At 38.2% G+C, this 19,851-nt stretch overlaps 1 protein-coding gene across 1 annotated transcript in view; it reads right to left on the bottom strand.

Moving 5' to 3' along the window:
• hpse2 (heparanase 2) overlaps positions 1 to 19,851 on the bottom strand; it is a 70,315-nt gene that overhangs the window by 9,112 nt on the left and 41,352 nt on the right. Inside the window, 5 exon segments of the mRNA XM_042502298.1 lie at positions 3,889 to 4,003; positions 4,272 to 4,356; positions 4,359 to 4,377; positions 5,605 to 5,698; positions 17,112 to 17,159. Of these exon segments, the coding sequence (XP_042358232.1) occupies positions 3,889 to 4,003; positions 4,272 to 4,356; positions 4,359 to 4,377; positions 5,605 to 5,698; positions 17,112 to 17,159 (361 nt within the window).

The following is a 19,851-nucleotide window of genomic DNA, read 5'->3' as shown; positions in this document are numbered from 1 at the left end:
AACAACATGTGTTCCTCAGGAAGTTCTCATGCAATCCTGCATATGGCAACATTTAAGGGCTTCTTTTTTCCACGGAGGCTTTAACTTAATTTGCTGCCAAGGCATCGAAGAAGCAGAGCACAGTATGGAACTGTATAGTGTTGGCCACAGGCAGAGGGATGGATGGATGAATATATGGCCAGACCTGTGATCTGTGATTATTACGGAGTGTTTAAAACAAAGAACAGTTATGAGTCTGGAGTTTTATTTGCACAAGATGGCCGGAATTTCAAAACTCAAGTAAATGAAACCGTCACTAAATGGATATATTCTAAAATACGGCTGTGTTAAAAGCCTTGATTAGAAAAAAAATAATAATTTTTTGGGTAGGAAAAATCAGCAGAGGTGGTAAATCCTCGGTGGCTCTAACAGTTCCTGTTTTCCTGTCTAATTGCCTGTCTGTCTGTCTCCCAATTCTTCCTCTGCATTCTTCCATTTGTTAGAACAATCGTCACTTTAAGATACAATCAAAATATAATATAAGCCAAGAAACAGAAAAAACGAAAAGCAGGCAAAAGTAAACAATTAACGTGTCAAGGATGTAAGAGAAGTAAACCATATGCCAACCAAACCGCAGTTGCACAGTTAAGGAAATAAGAGGACGATGACAAGGAGAATAAAAATGAATGTTTAATGTTTAACTAAATGGGGCAAATGAGCCAGGCTGTCTGATTTAGATGCTATTAATCCAGAAGAATCCAGAGATCAAAGTATGAGGTCAGGAAGTTTAATGTTTCAGTGTTTTTAATTTAAGTAAATACATAATGTAGTGGGAGCAAACACTAAAATGATAACAGCAGCTGGAAATAAAGACAAAAATCATTTCCAGGAAAAGGTAAAAATATGTCAATGTAAACCCAAATTATGGAGAGTCATGCGGGTCTGTAAGTCAGAGGGTTCAACAAGAGGAGACGGGCCTTAACAGTCCCGGATACGCCAAAGTAACACCAAAGAACTGGTGGCGACACAGGCCAACTACTGTGTCGGCTCATGTCGCCTGTGTCTCGGCCAAACAGCTTCACTTTAACATACCGCGTAGGCTAAAACTATTGTCTAACTATCAAGTACACTCTGTGCTTATGTGAGAGACAATAACACCATACCAGCAGGCAGCAACAGTTTGTATTAATCAGGATTCCAGATGCTAGTTAGTACGCTCACCACACAACCAGATGTTAAAAAAAAAAAAGTAAATTGACTGTGTGCCAGCGAACAATAACATAAACAATTAAAAACCATTTCTCAATAGCTTAAAAAAAACTTAATCTTCCCTTAAATAACAAGCTTGTTCTGATCTGACGCCCTTTTGACTTTAGCCGCATCTCGTCCACTGAGCTGAAGCCAATAAGAGTGATTTCATTTAACGACAGTCTACGCAGTCTGAGACACCCCTTTAACATGCTAAATTGGCTTGAAAAAAGCCAAATAGGACGGAAAAGAGTCGACGAGTGCCAACTGGTGTGGGACACACCGCCAAAACCAAGGCGACAAATGCTCACTGACAGCCAACTGTTGTCTCGGCGTGCCAGGACCCTTAGAGACCGGCTAAATAGTGACTGCAGCCTGCTACCTCTTCCTGCTTTGTATCCGCGATGTACGTATGTGCAGGCTAGACAACTGCATGAGGTTATCTGAAATAGTTTCTCTCATCAGAGCATTTGAAGGGCAAACTTTTCAGACATTGCCTACTCCTGACTTCACTTAGGAGTTTTATAACCCAGGAGACAAAAGACTTGTGTGTATTGCACATGAAACAAAATGAAGAAAAAAAGACAATATGATTAGGACAGAAGAGAAAGAAAGAAAAAGGATAACGTTGAAAAAAAGGTCAAGTGGTTGAGTCAGTCAGTGGAAGGGGGTTTTTAACAGTGCTCTACCAATGGAGGAGTGGTCGTATAGGGGAAGGGGCCAGGTTATAAATTTCCCATGCAGAGGACAGGTTGGCCCAGCAGTGAGCTCTCTCAGCAGGTAAGCTGCTGCAGCCCTCAGACATCCCGCCATGTTAAAAGCATTGTGATCCTAGCGGGAGACGGTCAGCCCCAGAAAAATAATGGAGACGAAGCGGGAAGAAAACTGTAGCCATCTCGATTGTTTAACATCTCTAGCTAAAGTGAGGCAAAAGAAAGTGTATGCTGGTCAGAGAGAACTAATGAGGGATTCAGTTGGAAATCATTGTTAGATAAGTTCATGAGCTCAATAACATTAGCTGTAAAAAGTGGTATTTTTGGACTGCCAATTTTGAACTGCAAGAATAAAAGGATCTTGAATAAAAGCAAATGTTGAAATCCATCATTTTTCTTCTTTACTGCAGAAAAAATGATTTACTGTGCACACCCTTCGTGTATGCCTCTTGCCCCTGCTCTGCCTCAGCTTTATTTAAAACCCCTTTTACGGACTTAATAGCTCTTTTTTATGAGCTTGGCTTGTGGTTGAATTTTATCACTCCTTCACACTTCTTATTTATTTTTTTTCCCCAGCAAAATGAGAAGCTTAACACAAAGACAAGACTTCAAAGTCCCTTTTTAAGAGAAATAAATTACCATGAAAATTAGCAAAAACACAAACATCATACATATTACTTTGATTACGATGAGGGAACAGAGTTTGAGTAATGAGTTTTAAAACAGGACAGCACCTTCTCCCCTTTGCACTGTGGCCTCTCCTTCTTGCTCACAAAAGATGTTCAGCTGGTTTGGTCTGTCCCTCTCCACCTTGTATATGTGTATGGGTGTATTTATGAGTATGTCTATCATGTCTACAGATATGGGTATTGTTGGTCTTTAATATATTGGTATGTGTTGAGTTTATGCATCAGTGGCTTTCTGATGTGTTAAAATGCCATTGCGATTTTATGGATAATCAGTTTCCCCATAGGGACAAATAAAAACATTTATCACTGTTATCCCAACCTTTAAAAGTCTGACACCTATGTTGTTAAAATTCTTTTCCCTTCATAGACTGACATTTGGGTCTGAAACCTTTTTCCATTTCACAGTACATACTGTGAATCTCCATCTCCAACAATCTCCATAAAGAGAGTGTATCTTAAACGTGATCATACTGATAGAACAAATCTGATGAAGGGATATGCGAAACGCATAGCTTCCTCCTTCTTTTGTTTTTATAGCGAACTATTAATAAATAATTCAACCTGAACATCCTGGTGTGCGCTAGAACTTAAATTTCTTCACTTCATTGTTATCCTTTACTGGCTGGCACCCAGGAGAGAGGTACAGCTGTGCAGAAGGCTTCTTCGGTCATGATCATTTTGGTCGCTATAACTGTGATATTAAATTTTCATACTTTTTCATCTCTACCAATCAAACACAACTAAATAAGAGAACTGTGCATCTCTGATAATTACTACAGCATTGTGGACTGAGCTTGTATTTCTGTACCTGCATGATTCAAACCAAACCACTGAGGAACTCGGGATTGGGCAGTTCCATTTCACACAGTGTTGCAGGCTATTTTACTAACATGCCTGTGTATCAGCATCTCAGGTTGCAGATCTCTCACCGGCCGACTGTCCCGCACAGAGAAGCACACAGATGTGATGGGGGCTGAGGGGAGCAGTGACACTGTCCTGAGCTACTAACAAAGAGCTAATGTTACATGGCATTTCGCCCCCGCGTCTAAGCACTCATCACCACTAAACGCCTTTCATCTTGCCTAATAGCTCCCACGGGAAAGAGCGAGAGGTGCCATCGAGGCACTGGGTCTGGTACAGGAAAGGTCCAGAGTGTAACGGGACTGCTCGAGTCAGATCTCTGTTATTACGGTGAAGAAGGGTGAAATGAGAAGCAATATCCATTCTTATTTTTGCTGAAAAGACATTGAAAGACTCACAGGTAAAGGGTTAAAGTTCTGGTCCACAAGGTGTGTGTATCCGTAGTCAAAGAATGAGTGACGCAAGACAACATCAATCCCCTGCACAGCAGCCATACCCAGAGCGTTCACCCAGCTGGAACACATTTGAACACATAAACATCGAAAAGAAATATCAGGAATGCCTTTGCTTGTGACACATATTGCAAAAAAAAAAATATATATATATATATGTCTATATCTATCTATCTATCTATCTATTCTATCTATCTATATATCTATATATATATATATAAATAGAATGCATTGGGATTAAATACTTTTTTCATAACCATTATTATTAAAAGGATTCATTATCGGCAGAACACACCACAATGCAGCAACAGTATGATAGCAGTACTTACAGAAAGCCAGCAGCGTATGTGTCAGAGAGATTACTGATGCCTCCTGCCCACGCTGGCCCCAGTCCCCCCAGCCACACCTTCTTTCGGGAGTATGTGTGTTCACAACCTGCAATAAAAGATAAAAACGTTAGTTAGGGTTCCTACACAGTTCCCATTTCAAAATTCCATTTTTATCCAGACTCAAATTTCCTGACCTTCTCTGTAGATTTTTCAGACCACATTTGACATCTGACTAATAATAGCACAATGTTTATTTGTTAATAATGGTTTTAAAATTCAGGTGTTAACATGTATGTGCATTCTGACGATGTTTGCCAGAATGAGGGTTCCCACATTCTTATGGGCAAAATTTTAAAATAGAGTTGCAGCAATATACCATTTTCAAGGTATACAGTGGTATGAAAACTGATGGTCAAAAATATTGATAAAAACTGCAACTAGCCAGAGAATCTCATCTTTATTTCAGACATTTTCAAAAAGAAGACTTTTCACACATATTTCCACTTCCACAAAAAATAATATCCATTATATCCTACAGAAAAAGTGCTGTTACATTACATCACATGGATGATTATAAATGGAAGACTGCAACAATTTCATTGATTCCATGACCTTTCCAAAACTTAAAAAAAAAATCCATGACTTTCCAGGCCTAAAAATGTGATTGTGGAATTCCATCACTTTTCCAGGTTTTCAGTGACAGTGTGATATTATATTATATTATATTATTGTTCCCCCAAAGTTTTTGGTCTGTTATATAAATAAGAACTGATAATTAGTTGAAAAAGTTAAATAATTCCATTTTCTATGTTTGTAGCCCTGCTTATTAACTGCATCCATGGGAAACAATGATGAACGCAGCCTGAAAGGTTTCCTTGCACAGAAAAAAACAAAACTGTGTACCAATAATGACATCACAGCATAAGTCTCATAACTTTTAAATACTAAAAGAATGCCATGGTGGACACAACCATTTTATCCGGAGGGCTCACTCTTATGGTTTTGAACATGTGGCTTTATCATCACAAAAACTAACTGAGAGCTGACCCATGACTTGGAAAACTCAAATCAAATGCAAATACAACTTAATGTGATTATTTCCTCATTTCCTCCCTCTAGGCCACCAAAACAACGGAGATATAACCTCGGATATACACAGCAGAAATGAACTAAATTTTGTTTCTTCAGTACAGATCTAGAGCTGATTCATGGTGAGCATCGGACAGCCTATCAGAGACAGTGATGTGGATATGTACAATATAATTTTTACACACATAATAAAGAGATTATTCATAGTGAATCATTCATAGTTTGGGACGTTGAGGGTAAGTACCTTGGTGACTTTATTAATCTGCTCTGTCAGTGTGTCCAACAGACGGGTTTTCAGGAAGTCCTCCACTTTGTTCACTCTGCCGTCCATGTAATAACTGTAATGGAAAAGCAAGGAAAGTGCTGTGAGAGAAATACTCCTTTCCATCCTTTCATCCATCCATCCATCCATCCATCCATCCATCCATCCATCCATCCATGCACATAACATGTTCAGAATTTGGTCTTGTATAACTTAAATTTTTAATTAATTTAAATCTTAAGTCAGAATGTGAAATTGAAACAATAGTATCTAGTCAGTCAGTCAGTCATTTTCTGTAACTCTTGTCCTCGTAAGGGTCGCGGGGGGCTGGAGCCAATCCCAGCTGTCATCGGGCGGAAGGCGGGGTACACCCTGGACAGGTCGCCAGACTATCACAGGACCACAAATATTATCTAATATCTATGTATTTTTTCTTTTTCTTTTTATTAATATAGGACTATTTTTAAGACTTTTTTCTTTAAGTTAAGTGAATGCCACCCCTAACCCTGCCAAACCACTAAGTATGACTTTCATTGGTTTTAATAGATGTAGTGCACAATATTCATTTCACTACAACAGCTATGATGAACAGGGACTGACATACTCAGTCATACTTTTACATACTAACAATCCAGTTCTATGTGGGATTGCATAAAAGAGAAATTGGAAGCACAGAGATTTGAGACTCAACAATGCAGACAGCCATGTGTGTGAGAGAGATGAAGACACAAAGCGCGATGGTAATGAGAGATGATGTTAGGAGAGCACAATGAGAAAAGAATTTATTGGTAGTTAGAGCCAAAATCCAGAGGAACATCGTCCTGTGGGCAGACAGAAAGCCTCTCCAAGATCCCCTCTAAGAAGCCAAAAGAGGGAAATAAGAGCGCAACAACCACAAAGTTCATGCTTAAGGTCACCAGAAAACACATCTACAACTTATTTGCACTGCAGAAGATACAAAAATACTAAATTACTGTATATGGTGCAATTGAAAGTTTTAAAAAACAAAAATAAAAAAATAATTATATATATACATTATATATATAAATAGAGAGAGAGAATTCAAAAACATTGCATTTTTGAGATTAAGTCATACATTTATGAGACAGAAATTGGATATTCTCAAAGACTGAAATAAATTTGTGTAAAAAAAAAAAAAAGAGAGACGCCTGTGGTGTCAGCAAGAGCTAAAAGTCTTTATCCAACCTGTCTTTGATCGCACATGGGAAAAATTTCCCCTCAGGGCATTCAGCCAAAAAAGTCAAGTAATGTAAAGAGTGACAAAATCCATGTAGGAGGGAAGTAGTGGTGGATGAATGAGTCAACCACAATACTTTCACTGAGGGGACTAAGGTTAATGTCCTGCATGAGCCAACATTAGCTTGTTAGTTTTAGACTTAATTAAGTTCTTATTTTTCAGTTTTTAGGATGTAAATGGACCTGCACTTGGACCTGTACTTGTATAGCGCTTTTCTAGTTGTTCGACTGCTCAAAGGGCTCTCACACTTTGAGTCACATTCATAGTGGTGGCCGAGGCTACCAATCCAGGTATACCACCTGCTTCTCAGCCAGTCACATGCACTCACACGCCATCAGGAGCACTCTGGGGTCCAGTATCCTGCCAAGGATACTTTGACATGTTGACTGGAGGAGTCTGGCATCAAGCCACCAACCTGCCAATAGTGGACGACCAGCTTTACTTCCTGAGCCACAGCCCCAACTACCAGAAATTGTGTGTACATAAACTTTAACAGATTAGATGATTAGGCCTGTTTGTGTTAACATCATATTTCAACTCTGCCTGGCCTCCCAGGATGTCCAACTGATGGCCGGTTAACATCCAGGATGTCGACACAACTTTTAATTTCAACCTTGCAAAGTGAATTTATGGAGTTGTTTGACCAAGAAACCACTATTTTCCTTTTTTTATTTTTTATTTTTTTGAATTGCTATTTTAATTGTAGAGACTTTCTGAGGATTTTTTCCCCTCACATGTTTATGATTTTATAATTTCTGAGAACATCTGATTTTTTCTACCTCTTAAACTTATGTTTTTTTCTGTAATTTTTGATTTGGTCCTAACATCAGACTCCTCTGAGTATGTGGTTTTATTGGAGCGAACTGTCTGCCTGGAAGACTTTATGGAGGAGGCCCAAAAGTATAAGAAGGCCAAATATCTTGAGCTCACAGAGGAGTGCAGAAGGAACGGGTGGGAGAGCTGCTATGAGCCCATCGAGGTTGGCTGTAGGGGCTTTGCAGGCCAGTCTCCATCTCAAGGGCAGTCTCAAATTGCGGACTGATCATTCCCTGGCTGGATCACCCAGGTGAGGGGGTTTGATGATCAAAGACCCAAAAAACCCTTTGACCCTGGGTTCATCGATCAGCATATGGTGTGTGAGAAACCAGGTTAATTTCAGAGAGCATACAAGTTTTTTTCTCATAAATTTACAACTTTAATCTTGAAAGTTTTTTTTTCTAAAATTTTTTGTCTTTATAATCTCAAAGACTATCCTTTTTTCCACATACATTTGTGGCTTTAAACTTTAAATTTCTGAGGTTTTTCCCTAAGTTGATGACTTTGAGTTTTTTTTCTAATATATTTGTTTTTTCTAATTTTTTTTGTTTTTTTCACATAAATTTGCATTTAATCTCAGGTAATCTTGTTTTTTCTCTCTTGAAACATATGACAATTAATTAATCAGTCAGCAGGCCCTACATTATATACTTTCTTTGGTTAGTTACTTACGTTAGGTTATTTATGATAGGTATGAAAAAAGCATTAACATTAGGAAAATTGATTGCAACAACATAACTAAGAACCCACAACACTATTAAAATGGTTAACAGTTAATATATATTTTGGTTTACTTATAGTGCCAGCGTCCCAAATCCCCAAAACTTCCCATGCTGGACTTCAAAACTTCAACATTTTGAGAGTACCATTAGTCACTAAAACAGAATCTTACAAGGAAACACCATCTCTCCAAATGCAACACAAACATTTTTTCATACTCTCATTCAAGGTATGTAAACAAAGTCTTTTTAAAAATCCTCTCTCAGTAGTCTGGCTCTGCCATTATATACAGTTTATAAGTCCATAATTTACCGGCTTAATTAAATATTTATAAGGTTTCTAGCTAACTTCATTGGCATAAATACTAAATGTTAAGAGCCTGATGGACATCCACCGATGAATGTCCAGCCCTGTAAGATCATCTGGTTTGACAGATTATCAAAGTGGTAGAAAATTCTGTTTGTAAAATGATGTTACACAAAGAAAACAACACTTCCCAGACTATAGCCTGATGCATTTCCAAATCAATCGCTGCACATAAGCAACAGAAAAAGTTACATGATAAAGAGGAAAATGACTTATTTAGAGGCTTTACTTTGCTCAGATCTCACCAAAGACTTTTGAAATGAGAAAAAAGCAATAGCTCACTTGCGGTCATGCGTATTATTTTAAAGCACCATGACAAAATAAAAAACACAGAAACAGATGCAACACCTGCTAATTAGAGAGTCATACAATCTGTGACTCATAGCACAACAGATTTCTTCAAAAGCAACAAATGTTATTAATCAAATACCAGATCAACTCAGTTCAGTCCTGCTTAAAGCTGCAAATGTTTTGTTCCACTTTGCCCCCCACGCCCCACAAAAAAAAAGAAAAAAAAAAGGAGAACACTCCAAGAAAACTATGACAGGCAATTTACAATTGAGGCAAACAAAATACTACGAGAATTTTAGACAACAGCACATTTCTTCATTAAAAGTATAACAAATCAAACGGGACGATGCCAGTGGAAAAACTGATTGTATCGTGAATAATAAGGCCAGGAGACAAGAAGATCATGTAATCATAACAACTGCAGCAATAAACAATTCCAAAACAGAGGTCAAACCACTATTGAACCTGTTTGGAAAAGTCTAATGTATCATCATAACTGCTGAGAACAGAGCTGATTTTTATTCATGTGGGATGAAGCACTGTTGCAATCTGAGCTTAACCTCAATGAAAATTTCGTCACATTGTTGGAAAAGTCCCAAGCTTCTGGCCTCAAACTGTCAACAACACATGGATTAAGTCATAGCTTTACACAAATTATTTAGTTATCCTGTCATACTTCCAGAGAGCTCACAATAATTCCTCTGACCAGATCCCAGGGAAAGAAATTCCAGTTCATATATGGAAACTGAATTAAAAACAAAACAAGTTATTACATCTTAATCCAGCCCAACAAATCATTTTAGCTACAGTCTATTAAAGCACCAGCTAACAAGGTGAGATTTGCTTTTTCTGCTTTTTCTGGTGGTTCATTAGAGCAGAAACCCCATGTAAAAACAAGTATTGAATTTATTTATTTAGTTAGCCAGAAAAGTCATTAAGAACACATTATTATTTACATTGGCAGTCTAACAAAAGACAAGCTTCCTAAATAATGAAGGTAGGGGCAAAAAAATGTCAAAAGTTAAAAAAACAGCAGCACACATCCAAACATTTCCAAAACACCCACTGCCTCAAAACAAATGCAGAAAACAGGCAACATAAAGAAAGCGTATTTTGACGAGGATTGAAGGGATAATAGTTTGGTATTCATAAAATTGCACAAGGCTGAGCTCCTAAAACAGAACCAAGAATTTTTCCTTTGTTCATCCAATATTTTGGTATGATACTTCAGCTGCCAGAGTGACCAGAATTCAATTATATGCAAAAGTGAACAGCACTGTGTCCGAATGTTTTCAGACAAAGAGCCACTGGGTGAGCTTATTATACGCAGCTCTCACTGTGCGTGCACCGCATCAAAGAGCTCGCTAACAAAACTATGTAGCACAACACAGTCATATAGTACAAACTGCAGTAGAAATACGTACATGCGATCTGTCAGACAGGGATGGGTGGCAGCATAGATTCAAGAGTATCAATACCAAAAATGGAGGAGGACTCAACTGAAAGTTAAACAGCTGCATTTTAAATTTTACTTGATAATATTTAGAGTTAAATGTAGTAAAGTAATAACAGTACTGAGGAATGGTTTAGCTGTTGCAGTCTCTTAGCAGGATGTAACTCAAGGCGCAGCTCTAGTTTAGAACCAGTTCCAAATTATCCCATCCATCAAAACAGTTTCTTTTATCGATGCCTGAATGTTTTTCTGTACGACAAACGTGTGCATCTACAGCATTGGTGTGATGCTATCAGAGTGAACTGGAATGTCTATTTGTGTATTTTTTTAAGCAACTGAGGATCCATTCATCAGTAAAGTGTATGTCAGGCGGGAGAGGAAATAGAAACAAATGTGATTGTCAAAATTGTCATATTGACATTTAATGTGTTCTGATTGATTCACAATGTCAACTTATGCATCAAGTAACATGTGAGAAGATATTCCACCTTAAAAGCTGCAGGCAGCCTTTAAGCAGCAGAGTGAATTATGTTATTTTGTCAAAGTCTGCAACTAGCTAATCATATATAAAATATGCATCACTCTCCTGACATTTTCCTGATTAACCATCACAAAGTCACCCTATTAAATGCAGCCAGGTTGTGCTGATGTCTGCAGGAAAACTATATTTCTATATTTTCAAAGTCTAATAGCCTATTAAATGAGCTTGACCCGGTCCTGCACATCATCAGAATGGATGTTGCAAATGCGGCTTCATCTGCTCTGTACATGAAAGGAAAATAAAATTATCCAAAACACAATAAGTTGTGTTCATTCACCTATATTGCTTAATGCCATTCTAATGACAACCTTTATCCTTGCTATCACCTATTAGCTCAATGTTTAGATGACTGCTACGTACTATTTTCAACATGTTGAAACTATTACTACTAATGAAGTCTGTCTAACATTTGACCATGTGGTCAGTTATAGTTTACTAATGCAGGCTGTGTAAGAGTTGTTTAACAACCCTGAAATGAGCCACAACCCTGCCCATGCATGCATGTGCGTCACAGGTGTACTACAGTACTTAAACAAATAGCTCTGCACCCCTAGTCTGCACCGCTAGAAACTTGCAACAAGAAAGAGCCACGACAGAGAGGAAGAAACAGTCCAAAGCATGGCTTCATTTCACAAAGAAAGATGACACCAGTGCTGCTGTCATGTCTGTTAAGTGATAATTTCAAGTAAGAGTGGAAATATGCTGAAACATCTCTCTACACAGCATGGTTTTAAACTCTACGCCATGTATTAGACACTTGAAACGCGAGTGCAGCAGCTTCCCAACCGAGCAGCCATTACCAAAGGTAAATATCCTGTTATAATAGCATTATTACCACACAGGCAGGTCTAACAGAGTTTTTTTTCTTTCACTACAAAACTTAACTGAAAACAAATGCTGTACAAATTCTCTCATTTCATCTACACACACAGTGTTCAGATTCAAAGATGATAAAACAGCTGCGTTATGGCTGACAATCTGTGTAAGCCTTCTTTTTTAAGACAGAAAACTGATCAGGAATCAATAGGGGATGTGGGACTCAGAACAAGACGCAATAAGCAAAATCGAGAATTGCATTGATGCCGATAAAATCTCATAAATTCCCATACCCAGTTTCATGTCTCCTTCAAACCAAGCGCCTTGTGTTAGATATGTCTTATGCTGCGTGTGTTAATATCACAAATTGTTCTTTCCATGTGAGTAATGTTAACGTCCTTAACATGGATTCCTCTCCTCATCTTTTAAACCCTTATTCTATTTTTTTAAAGTACCTTCTGTAAAGCTATATAAGATAAAAATGGAAATATTCAAGTAAAGCATGAGTGTGTTCTACAACAGTTTACTTGCAATAGCATGAAGTATTGAGGATAGCGTCAAGAAGCACAGCAGACAGATTTGGGGCAAGCTGAGTGGTCACAAAGTAAGAAGATGACGTGTTTCTTTGATGTGGACCATCAGGTTCATCATTACATAACAGCTGGAGAATATGTAGCCTTCCTCAGGAATGCCTGCAGTGAATTTACAAGGCCTGTATGACTTTCAGACCAAAGAGCAGAAGATCACAAATCTTCAACATCTTTATTTTTCACTGCTCCACTGTAAATTACCAACACACCCTGCTCTCTGGCATGCAGCACCACCATCATTCTGACAATGAACTGGAGGGGTGTGGGTATATTGTTTCATCCTGGCTGGTTTAAAACATGCCACAGTGTTTTGAACAAAAGGAGCTCATTTTTAAGGGCAAGGGCTCTGAAAGCGTACCTTTCATCACTTCATTATATAACATGTTTAGCAGGGGTCTTTTGCTTGCTCATTTCACACTCAGATGTTCACACCACTAATACATATCTAATGGTACAGTTAGGGCGCACATTAATGGTGTTGCTCAGGGGCATCTAAACAGCTAATCGTAAATCTGTCTCGTTCACTTTCCTTGCTCATATTTTCACAGCTAAAACCGACAGCCGTCCGGGCACACATTTCTGACTGGCTCGGTTCTCTCACTGTGAAGTAGCCTGTAGGGTAAGGCAGAGCGGGTTTACTGAGGTTAAGGTTAGACAGTGTTAGTGTTGGATGTTTGATTAAATAAACCCAAATTACACACAAAAAATGTGTTCTCACTTATTTATAATGATATCCAATCACTCAGATAGCTATGGTTTTATATGCCCAGATTTGAGATGTTGATATAGGAGATTTTCGCTAACACCCTGATACAAAAGAGGTAAAGAAAATTTTATTTGTGGTGCTCACAGCCCAGAAACAAGACTAAGCAAGTGACTCTGATAGGTTGTACTGTAGTTGGACACATTGGTGCAAAAACACCAACGTGCAAGCATGTCACATTGACAACATGCTGTAGTTTTGCACTTAATATTTATCATGTTTACCATCTTAGTTTAGCATGTTAGCATGCTACATTTTCCAGTTAGCACTAAACACAAAGCAAAGCTAAGGCTGTTGGGAATGTCATTAAATTTGCAGGTATCAGCACAAACTGCACTGAAAAGACCTGCGGGGACAGAACCCCTCCAAGAGCACTAACCTCCAAACGTTCAAATCCCACCTCTACACCCACCTTTTTAAATCTGCTTTTAATGTTTGATTTATTCACATTTCATGTCTTTCTGTTATGCTTTATTGATTTTGTTGATGTTTTCTGTATGTTTAAGTGATTTTAACTGACTTTGGGTTTTTTTTTACTATAAAGCGTCCTTGAGTATTGTGAAAAGCACTATTATTATCATTATTATTATTATTATTAAAAGCTGCTTCACTCTGTAATCATTGACCTTGAACTCCAGACTTTATTACTTGTTTGTTTTTTTTTTTATCAGAAAAGCATTCAGTTGTGATGCACAGTTGTGCGGAGATTTTTGTTGTTTTGTTTTGTGTGTGATGGGTTTTTTTTTAAATGTAGTTTTATGATGCATTGTCTGTCTCTTGTCCTTTTCTTTGTATCACTTTATATCATGTGCTATTGTGTGTATTATTTGTCTTGTGTTTTTGTTTGGGTTTTTTTTGTACAATGTTTCATAATGTTATTGCGCCGTGTCTTTGGGACTGCAGATGCAAATTAACTCTTAACTATAATCTGGTATGGTGCATCAAATGGTAACGATTGCGTTTTAAACTGTACATGGTCCCTTTTAAATAAATAAATACATTAAATAAAAGTATTTGATCATAACCCAAAGTAATAGATAAAATGAAATTTTGACCTGTTGATGGCAAAGAAAATATAAGGAATCTCAAATTTATCCTGAACGTAGCAATTCAACCCTCATTTAAAGCCACAAATGTCGACCTTGTGGTGCTGCAGGAGAAAAAGTCAGGGGGTCATCAAAGACTCATCCACTGGGAACTATAAATGTCTGTAAAAAAAATTCATGGCAAGAAATGTGTCAGCCTGGACCAAAGAGGTAGACCGACTGACTGACAAACTATTGTTGCCATTCCTGCACTAAGGGACTGTTAATTATTTATGAGAAAGAGGTTGGGGTGGAGGGTTGCAAAATGAGGGGAGGCAAGTCAAATAATTTTTAAGCAGTGGGGAAGGACTTATGTTTTTTCATTTTTTCTTCAGGGAAGGACATTACCTCTGAACCCTACACCCACCAGTGGTTTTGAGAGAAATGTTTTCTTAAAAAAAAAAAAGAGGCAAAACTATACCATTTGTCATAGCCAGAAACTGTAAAAACACAAATTATTGTCGGTCCTTCAAATTTCTGACGGTCCTTGAACACTCATGAGCATCTAACGCTTCCATCAGGAAACATAGCCAAATCTAAAAAATTGCAGTATTTCATCAAAATCACTTTATTTCTCATCTTTCAATCAATATTTTGCCAAGATTTGATCCATTAGCACCAGATCAAAAAAAAATATATATATATTTTTTTTCTCTCCTGCATGCTTGATAATAACAAAAAAACTAAGACAATCTTTCTTTCAACTCCAGGATTTCATTTTCAATGTTTAACTGTCAATCATAAAAGGGTAAGTTTTTATTAACTGAAAACGGCTGCCGTGCAAGGTTACTAATATCATTCTGGCTGCTGCTGCTGCTGCTGGTTCTGTTGTGAATGTTACATTTTTTCTTTGGGGAAACAGTCATTATATGCACATGTTGCTGATGCTGGCTTTGTGCACGCTGTGATTTGTGTGTGTGTGTGTGTGTGTGTGTGTGTGTGTGTGTGTGTGTGTGTGTGTGTGTGTGTGTGAGAGAGAGAGAGAGAGAGAGAAAGAGAGAGAGACATAGCCTTAGTAGTTGGTTTTGTGTGGTGGGATCAAAGACCGTTGGCTTTCATGCGCACATATTTTGCTTCAGTGCATACACTGTTGTATAATGATGTGATTGTGAGGAGGATTTGCATTTTGCTTAAGAAATTAGACGTTTGTTTTGACGATAACTCATCCCTCCATACTACTTCCTCATTGCATTGGCTGGGATACTACCTAGGCCTACATTTAGTGTGAATACAAATAATATGGACATGCATTTTCCCCGTGTCCCTTGGGGAGGCTTTAGTAAAAATATTTGCAACTCCGGGGAGGGTCAATAAATATCAAATAGTTCCTAAAGAATGACATTCAAAAAATTTAAGAGCAACATTTCTTTCCCAAAACAATGTCCTGGTTACTCTGTGTGACTGTGTGTTCTGTGAATTATCCAGAGTAACAAGGTCAGTGTTTCTGGAGACAGATGTTTCTTCTTTTTTTTTTTTTAAACAGAACCTTTATCTTACAACATGAGAAAATAAAACCAAAACAGCCTACATTGATACAAACCACAAGTGAAAAAACATTTTTCATTATTTAGGTAAATCGACTCACAAACAAACAAAAAACAGAAAAAAAACAGTGCATCCAGACAACCAAGCATGCATTTTTGAAACAAAATGGGCACACTCTTCCAGTGAGGTGAAATACTGCAGACAGATTAAAAAACAAGAGAGGAGAAAGAGATACAGAAAGAGAATGACTACACACAGTGAACAAGTTTTGTTGGAAAATCCAAAAATTGACAGGCTGTAACTGAGCCACGATGCTGTAAATGACAAATTACAATGTTTTGGAAAAACGTCATAACATAATGCAAACCATATATCCATGTTTCGTGATCCGGAGGTACACAAATATTCAACTACATGATGTTTCATTGCCACAAGCTCCAAAAGAACACCTCTGACCGTAAAAATACTCTCTAACAAATCTATCTGATTCTTTAAACCAGTTTATAATGAACGCTGCATTTCCAACGCACCATGTTTGACTCAAAACAACTAGAGCCAGCTGCAGGGAAGTAAAACCTATGTCGTAGACGTGTTTATGAGTAGTCTCCACTTTTATATGTTTGGCTTCTTTTGTAGAGGTCAGAGCTGCTGTCACGCAGGCTAGTTAGACTGGAATCTGGATCTCTGGTGTAAAACTAGCTAATTGACAGAGGGAATGAGCCAGAGCATATGGTTTGATTTCAGCAGTGTTGGTGTTTTTGTGAGCCTCACTGCCACCCCTACATCCTTCCGTTTCTTCTAATTTTAATCTAATGAGACCTGACCTTCACCTTGATGACCACTCACTCAGTCACATGGGGCTTGTCTGAGCTTATGAAGTGGGTGTGTCTCTTTGTACAAGTTTGACATGTGTGTAAATAGATGCAGATTAAACACGGGGAAAAGGATCAAACCATTGATTTGTCTGTATGCATTCCTACAGTATGTGCAATACACAAATGACAGGTGTTACTTATTTAACACATGCACTCTTTCAGCCTCTTTTCCTGTTGTTCCATTAACAGGATAAACACCGTTCTCAACAATATGCGTCAGTCTCTCTCAGTAACAGTGTTAATAATGGCTATTACTGGCTACTGAAGACATGCAATATGCTGATAAAGATACATAAGCACAACACAGCCCGTGATGTCAGATTTATGGTTATTTAAGTGAGTATTCTACAGTTTTAGAGGAGTGCAGATTGATTTGGGGGGTTTCTATGGAGAAAATAATAAAAATAGAAAAAAAGGGTAAAATACCTACTGTTGCCACGTAACTGCATCAACAACAGAGCCAGCATTCTTCATGAACCTGAAAGTCAGAAAAACATACTTGTCTTAACCTGACTGGCACTTTTACATCAACATGAAGACACTTTTCAACAAATTGGGTCTTATTTTCACATCTAAGAGTCTATATTAACATTCTATAACTCCACAACCCCCCTCTCCACATTATCTGTCAAGAAGAAATATGAAAATATGCAAGAAACTCTGAGGCAGGCAGGCGGACAATACAGGTTGCCAACATATCCCTGTTTTACCCCAATAATTTAGAAAGTGGAACAAAGATGAATTCACCAAAAATGACTTTTTTTTTTTCAAACTGAGGTTTTGTTAACAACATAATTTACGTCCAGTTCCAAATATGTAAATGTTTTTTAACTACCTTAACAAAATACAAAACAGCAGGAGTCACAAAACAGGTCTCTCACACACATGCACATGTCCATTTGAACTGTCCATTGCATTTAAAACAAGCCATGTGTGGACCACTATGCTTAATATTGTAGGTTCATGCTGAACCAGGAGGTGCAGAGTCAGTTTAGTTTATGACGAGTAAATAACAGTTTTCCACAAGCAAAATAACTACTCAGTCTTTTAGGAGGTTGATTTGTTTATCTGAATGAATACTTTGTGTTGTGTGTTAATTCTATTAATTAATTCACTTCACACCAAGTGTTTAAGTTAAGATGGTAAAACTGCAAACTACAAAAATTCAAGGCCCAGTTACCAGAAGAATATGTTGGCATTTTAAATTTCTGAAAAGCAACGGATCTGTTAAATTTGTACGATTCATACATATCAAATGAATGTTTAAAAAGTGACGTACTATATGAGCTGACTTTGTTATTGGGAGGTGGAGGGAATGGTGGATGGCATGGCACCTAGGCGAGATCCTTGCCAATCCATAGACCATTGTTCGTGACCATCAAACAACAAAACTGTTTTGTTTTTTCAGTGAGTCATCGTTGCGCCTTCTAACAGATTTTAGCCACCAAATATGGGTGCTTTATTTCAACCCTTAGCTGTTTTCCAGTGTCTTTAAAGCCACCAAACTTTTGGTGTTTTTTAGTGGCCTGTCACTGTGTGGGATCCCGACAGTTTCAGCGTTTCAGGTGGAGAGAGACACAGTGCGCCACGGAGCTTCAGTGTTAACTGAAAGAGCCTGTTGAGCCTTACCTGCTTGTCAGCTGTTGTGACATTTTAGTTTGTAAAGTTAAAAAAACTCTGAGAGTTATCAATTTGTCTCTTAAATTTCATTATGCGTCTGAAATGATAAGGGTCCTAATTATATAGGATATTGAAAATCACCTGCTCTGTACTGCAGGAGAGGGCCTCTCGGGGTGAGCTACGGGGGGGCTCACGTGTTTGCGTTCAGTGCTGCTCACACCAACGCAGAAATTGCTCGACTCAGTTAATAAACCTGTTAATAACCGTTGGGTAAAATGATCATTCCTGTCACTGTGTGTGTGACAGGCACAGCAGCAGAATAAAAAAAACACTTAAATTACATTTGTCCTCTGTAAAAGAAAGAATATCCATATGCCTAAATTGAAAACCAGTTACCTACCCAATTAAACCAATACCCAAATAGCCAAATATTTGGGTCCAGCCCTAGTTTCCACCAGGGATTGTGTCACAAAAAAAAGCAAATTTTTTACAAAGACATTGCTCCGTTTGGTGACTGGAGAGGTGGTTTTAGCAAGACATCACTGTTTTTCCAGCCAGGATCATGCCATTCAAACCAGGCATTTTAAGACAAAATATGACCTTTCGTTGACCATTGCCAAATATTTTTGTGCCCAAAACCTTATTAGACATTGACCACAGCATTATCTAAATGTAAAGTTTCAACATATCCACTATATAACATAGAATGCCCAACTTTATTCTGGCGATTGGTTAAGAATTTAGAGGAAATAATCAGTTTAAAGCCCTGCTAGTTTTATAAAACAGTAAACAACACTTTAAAGTGTTTTGCTGTTCCTGCAGCTTGTACAGTTTGCTTTCAGTTAAATACAAACTCGTGTCCACAAACACCATCTCAACACATACACAGTCCCTCCCGCTGTCTGCCTTCCTTTTCCTGAGCTTTTGCAACTCTGTGTGTGTGCGTTTCCTGGTCTACCTGACCCAAATCTCTCCATATTTGGGGGTAACAGCTTGTCAGACATGCCAAAATGTGTATCTCTAAACTTTCGCCGCTCTGGCTTGTTTAGTCTGTTGAGCTCTGATATTTGGACTGTCGAGCAGCTCAGTGTCTAATTCATCTTATTTCCTGAGAGCAGCAGAGTAGTTGGGCTGTCAAACACAAAAGCCACCCCCTCGTAACAGTGTCAAACACACAAGAAGCACCCCGTCGTTAAATGTGTCACCCATGACCTGCAGATACTCCAGCTCTCTCCTCTTCATCCTCTCAGCCCTCCTCCTCTTCTCACCACTCATCTTCTACATCCTCCCTTTCCTCTGAGTCCACTGCTCATCAATCAGTCTGAACCGTCCAGTACACATACACACACACTGGTGCGCACAAACACACACCTTTTATTTCTAAGTAAATATGAACTGTGAGCACTCAGTGAGATAAACAGCAGACCCTAATGGTTTCAGTAATGTAAGTAGCTCAAGTGCACAGAGGAGGGAGACCCATATCAAATTATTCTTTCTCTTCTGTCTTCCAACTACCTGTCAAAATGTGTGTGGTTTCAGAGAGGAGCTGG

This window comes from Plectropomus leopardus, chromosome 15 (assembly GCF_008729295.1).
Source record: "Plectropomus leopardus isolate mb chromosome 15, YSFRI_Pleo_2.0, whole genome shotgun sequence".
Taxonomy (NCBI): domain Eukaryota; kingdom Metazoa; phylum Chordata; class Actinopteri; order Perciformes; family Serranidae; genus Plectropomus; species Plectropomus leopardus.
The sequence above is the reverse complement of the archived record's forward strand: the minus strand, read 5'-3'. Positions and strand labels throughout refer to the sequence as shown.